General features: G+C 42.8%; 1 protein-coding gene across 1 annotated transcript; it reads right to left on the reverse strand.

Moving 5' to 3' along the window:
• Positions 1-3,568: 3,568 nt before the first annotated feature.
• On the reverse strand, positions 3,569-4,225 carry LOC114171314. Its single transcript, XM_028056433.1, has 3 exons — positions 4,148-4,225; positions 3,916-4,060; positions 3,569-3,831 (listed from the first exon to the last, which is right to left on the reverse strand). Exons 1-3 carry the CDS (start codon positions 4,223-4,225, stop codon positions 3,569-3,571), a joined length of 486 nt encoding a protein of 161 aa, XP_027912234.1.
• Between the last annotated feature and the right edge of the window lie 2,026 nt (positions 4,226-6,251).

The raw sequence follows: 6,251 nt of genomic DNA on the forward strand, positions 1-6,251 counted from the left end.
GGTCAAATCTGGTCAAGCATTCAAAAGCTGGTCAAACAGTCAACTCTGGTCAAAGACTGGTCAAAGGAGAGGGGTTTAACTGCAAATATTGATATTTTTGGATGCCTTTGCAAAATTGGACTACAAAATTGAAAATAGGCTATTTAGAAAATTAATACAAATATTATTTGGTGATAATTTATTAGATATCTTTAAATAATTTATTTATTTAATTATATCATAAATTATTAACCAACTATATTTATTAAATAGTCTATATCTCTCCAAATATCTTTGAATATTTATCTTTATCTTTATTTTAAAAGATATTTGAGAGATTTTAGCAACAGAAAAGCCCAGTCCAATTCCTATATAAAGAGACCAAGGGAGAAGTAGAAAACAAGCTCGGCACTTCGGAATTTAGGAACCCTTAGGGGGACCTAATTTCTTTCTCTCTCTTTTCTTCTCTCTATTCTTCTTTTATGCTTATTTTGTATTCCATGGATTGCTAAACTTCTTGGGTTGATTCCATTGTAATTTCATTATGGATTTTGAGGTTAGAATGAATTAATTTTTTTGTTCTTTTTATTATTGTTGAGGTTTTAATTCATCTATGTCTTTTATCTTTGAATCTCGTAAAAAGTAATGATTTTAAATCTATATGCATGTTGATCATATGAGTTCAAGGGTTTTTAAATTTAATTGAGACTTTACTTTGATTTTATTTAGAAACTTTCATGTGATTAAATGAGTTTTTACCAATAATTGAGACTTTACTTTGGTTAAAGGTATTTACTCTAATGAAAATTAATCGAGACTTTACTTTGATTAATTAAGCTTTTTATTTGGTGAGGAGATAAAAGAATAGACATGATTAGGCATAGTAAATTTGATTGAGACTGTACTTTGGTTGAATTTACTGTGGATAATCTAAAAGTTCTCACTTTTAATTGAGACTGTACTTTGGTTAAAAGTGAGAACGCCAACAAATTAATTGAGACTTTACATTGATTAATTTGTAAATCTACAATAATAATTAATCGAGCAATAATCTTTAGATAACCGATGATGAATCTATTTTGAAAAAGCAATGGAATCAATCTATTTTCTTTACTATTGTTTTTATTTCTTTTTATCTTTTAAATTTTATTTCTATCTGTGTTTATCTTAATCCCCATATTTTTATTATTTTATTTGACTAACTCTTTTGTATAGAATTTATAAGAACTAATTTGTTAAAAATCAATTCCGTGTTCGTTGGGAGACGACTTTGGGTTACCTTACCCTTTCTATTTTGTTGACTACTTTCTTAATAATACTGAAGTTGTTATAGATAAGTAGTATTAATTTGATCGCGTCAACGACAGCGTTATCACTCATGTCCCTGAACTTCTCCAGCAATTCTACCTCTTTTATCATGAGATGTGCCGTATGTACAGTCTTCCTACTCAGAGCATCTGCCACCACATTTGCCTTCCCCGGATGATATAGGAGCTCGAAGTCATAATCTTTCAAGAACTCCACCCACCTCCTCTACCTCATGTTCAGCTCCTTCTGTTCAAACAAGTACTTTAAACTTTTATGGTCGCTGAACACACGAAACTGAGCACCATGAAGATAATGCCTCCAAATCTTCAAGGCAAAGACTATCGCCGCCAACTCCAAGTCATGAGTGGGGCAGTTCCTCTCATGCACCTTGAGTTGTCTCGAGGCATATGCCACAACCTTCTTCTCCTGCATCAAAACGCAACCAAGTCCGTGGTGGGAGCCGTCACAGTAGACCTCAAATGGCTTCCCGACATCTGGGATCACTAGTATTGGAGCGCTAGTCAATCTTCTCTTCAACTCCTGGAAACTTTCCTCGCACTTATTTGTCCAAGTGAAGGGTTGGTCCTTCCGAGTAAGCAGTGTCAGGGGTGCCACTATTTTGGAGAATCCCTCTATGAACCTCCTATAGTAGCTCGCTAACTCCACAAAGCTCCTGATCTCTGTGGCCGACTTAGAACTTTTCCACTTTACCGCTGCCTTAACCTTCGCTGCGTTCACTGCAATCCCCTTGGCGGATATCACATGCCCCAAAAACTGAACCTCATCCATCCAGAATTCGCACTTGGACAACTTGGCATACAACTATTTCTCTCTCAGAACACCAAGCACCAACCTCAGGTGTTCTGCATGCTCCTCCTGAGTCTTAGAATAGATAAGGATGTCGTCTATGAAGACTACGACAAACTTATCTAAGAAGGGTCTGAAAATCCGGTTCATGTAGTTCATGAACACTACTGGAGCATTGGTCACACCAAAAAGCATAACCATGTACTCATAGTGTCCATACCGAGATCGGAAGGCCGTCTTCTGCACATCATCAGCCTTTACCAAAATCTGACAGTATCCCGACCGCAGGTCTATCTTCGAGAATAGTGACGACCCATGCAGCTGATCTATCAAGTCATCAATTCTCGGGAGCGGATACTTATTCTTGATCGTCATCTTGTTCAGTTGCCTGTAGTCTACATACAGGCGTGAACTCCCATCCTTCTTCTTTACCAACAACACTGGTGCTCCCCACGGCGAAGTGCTGGGTCGGATAAACTGCTTCACCATCAGTTCCGCTATCTGTTTCTTAAGTTCCACCAACTCTGCCAAAGCCATGCGGTATGGAGCCATCGATACCGGACCTGTCCCTGATACTAGGTCAATAGAGAACTCCACCTCCCTATTGGGAGGTAACCCAGGTACTTCATCCGTAAACACGTCCTCAAACTGATGCACCACAGGTATAATTGATGGTCCCTCTCTTTCCTCCACTTCCATACGGGCGAAGATTATGAAGCATTGCGCGCCAGACTGAATCTCCCTCACCACCCCCTGAGGAGACACCAACTCGAGCTCCTCTGAATCGGGAAACAACAACCTCTTCTCTCGGCAGTCTATAAGGATGCGGTTTGTAGAGAGTCAATCCATCCCTAGGATCACTTCCAACGTCTTGGAGAGGCAGACATATTAGATTCACCCTATATCTGCGTCCTTCCACCTCGACAGGACACCTAGCACACAAGGACGATGTCCTGACCAAACTCGATGCCGGAGTAGATACCACAAGTTCACACTACAACTCATACACCGATAGACCCAAAGGAGTGTGTCGCTCCAGAATCATATAACAAGCAGCATCTCATCCTAGAAATTACACAATAACCCATAACGAGGTTACCTGAACCTGCTGCCTCTGCTCTGGTCATGGCGTAGACTATGCCCGTCGCCTGAGGCCTGTTGCCTTTATCTCTCCGCTGGTGCTGGTGAGGAGTCTGAACTGGAGGGCGTGTCGCTGCCCTAACAAGAGTGGGACAATCCTTCCCAAAGTGGCCATCTTTGCCACAGTTGTTGCATCTACGGTAACCCTCTATGCATGGGAAGCGCTCCTCAGGTGTGGGCCCCCACATATGTAACACTACACTTGACCCTGCTGGGGAGGAAGACCCCTAGACCCCTGAGGCTGATGGGGAGGTCTGTCATATGGTCTCCTCCGCTCGTCGTATCTAGGCTTGGACCCAGATGGTCAACCAATCCTCTGAGGGTGCTGGGGCCGCTAACCCTCTACCTCATTCTTCATCTTCTCCATCACCTTGGCCTTTTCCACTAGAGCGGCAAAATCCTGAATGGATATGGGTGCTACCATCAAGCGAATATCTCCCCTGAGGCCGTTCTCGAATTTCCAACAACTCCACTCCTCATCGAGTGGCAAGGTATAAAAGCGGCTGAGGTGCTTGAACTTCTCAGCATAGTCGGTCACGGTCTTCCCTCCCTGGGTAAATTGGAGGAATTCCACCTCCTTGGCATATCGAATGCTGTCTGGGAAATATTCCGAGAGGAATTTCCCCCTAAAGGCCTCCTACGTCACCGGCTCGCCTCTCTCCTCCATGATGGATTTGGTACTGGTCCACCAGTGCTCAGCCTCCCCGGTGAGCATGTATACTGTGAAAGCTAACTTGTTCTCCGCTGGGCATGTTTTTGCATCAAAGATCCTCTCCAGATCCTTCAGCCACTGGTCTGCTGCGTCAGGGCTCGTCTTCCAGTTGAACTTCACGGGATGGTGTTTCAGGAAGTCTTCCAGACTCTACTCCCTGACTGGTGGTCATGGCTCTGGGCCAAACACAGGGGCAGTCACCCTGTTCTCTTCCAGCTGGCGGAAGGCCTCCATATGCTGCCTATGTACATCCTCGGCAGCCACACGTGCAGCCTCCATCTGCTACATCACTGCCCGCTGTTGCTCAAGCGACACCGCCTGTCGCTGCATCGCTGCCTCATGCCGCTGCATCATCGCTGTGCTTTGCTGCATCATGGCAGCCACCATCGCCTCTATTGCCTTGGCGATATCGGGCAAGTCCCCCTCGGACGATTGCGAAGTCCTACGAGGAGGTGCCATAGTTCACTAGCACACAGAAAATCACTTGGTTAGGCTCGAATAAGGTAAAAATTTAACTAAGAACACTAAGAAGGCACAGAGAAAGCTAAGCGGACATCCAAGTCCACAGACCTAAGGAATGACCGCTCTGATACCATAAATGTAACGTCCCATTTAATTATTAAGCGAAATTAAAATACACGTCACACAAAATAGTAATGTAGAGTAGTCCTGGGATCCTTAACACAACCCCTACAAACTGGGCACACCATGATGCCAACGGAAACCAGATAAAAGTCTAACAAAATGAGAGTAGAATAGTAAGGCATAGAGCAATACATGGGCTGTAGCCCTAAAGAAAACCCATGAAGAAAAGAAACATAAAGTCCATCCCAGATGGCTAAGCAGCGAAATCGCCATTTCCTTGCTGACCGCGGGAACCTCGCCCATCTGCTCCAATCAATTAAATTGATGATCATCGCAAGAAAGAAAAGCCACATACAAGACAACCATACAACAAACAGGGTAAGCTAGAGCCAACAACATTTTCATCATACAGTCAAATATACTTTCACCATCCAATATCCATACAACAATCAAGCATGCTATTACTTTTCAATCGATATACTACGACTCGACTCGACTCATCGGGATACGTATAACCTGGTCGGATTCAGTGGATGCTTGCACTTGTGGTGGATACCTCTTCTCACCCCCGAGCTGCTCACCTCCGAGCTATGTGTTACAAGTGTTACGATGGATCAATTTTCCATCACCACAAGGTTAGCCCTTAGTGAATTTCAGGCCTCGTGCTACTCTCACCACAGGAGTCAGTCCGCTCTAGGTGAGACTAACTGACTCCTTAGAGTGTCAGGATGCAACCTTACCTTGAACCATTACCTAGTTATACAGATGGGGCACCACCATGGACACCCACTAATAGGGGCCATGGAATTACGTCCCGATCATTGAAGCGCAACCCTGGATGCCTCACCTAAAAACTCCAAGGAATTACACACTGACACAGACCCCACAATCATAAATCAACAATAAGAGAATACCATTCTGCTTACAATTCCATGTCAACCTCTTAAAAATAACACCTCATTCGTATCACATGTTGAACCCATACCACTGGTCATTACCACCCCATGAGTATAGGGCCTTGATGAGTTATTATTATCTTCCATTCCACTAGTCTTTGTGTACTCATTAGACAGTTGATTAGTGCTTAATTGTTCATCTTTAGAGTGTTTTTCATCTGTTGGGCTTTATTGGGCCACTGTTCTGAATTTGGACTAATTTCACATTATTTGGCCTAATTTTTGTTTTTTTGTTTTTAATTATTTTTAGGTATTTGGGTGAAGCAATTTTGGAGCTTGGACGTCAATATTCAGTTGAAGAGAGTCGCCACATCATTTCCACATCATTTCCATGTCATTTCCACGTCAAAAAAGTCAATAGGTCAACTTTTGAGGCCTATAGTGGCATTTTTGTAATTCTTAGTGGCAGGGGTGATATGAACACGAAATTAGGTCTGCATGGGGAAGACCAGCCGCTCCATCATCTACAACCTCTCTTCAAAACCTCCATTTTCGTTCTCTAAGCTTCCATGGACGTGCCCCTTGCGGTTTTTCACGTTTTTGGCTCATTTTTACCATTTCTATGCATATTTGACAGCACCCATTGAGGGTTTTACGTTTTGAATTCATTTTCTTGCTTGGGCAGTTCATTTAGTGGGTTTTATACACTTGGAACAACACCCATTAATGGGGTTTTCGCATTTATATATGATAGCACCGTTTTGCATTCCATTGAAGCTTTGAAATCTCTCTTTTTGCTCTTAATTTGCTTTTTTCAGATTTCA

This window comes from Vigna unguiculata, unplaced genomic scaffold (assembly GCF_004118075.2).
Source record: "Vigna unguiculata cultivar IT97K-499-35 unplaced genomic scaffold, ASM411807v1 contig_20, whole genome shotgun sequence".
In the NCBI taxonomy this organism is placed as follows: Eukaryota; Viridiplantae; Streptophyta; class Magnoliopsida; order Fabales; family Fabaceae; genus Vigna; species Vigna unguiculata.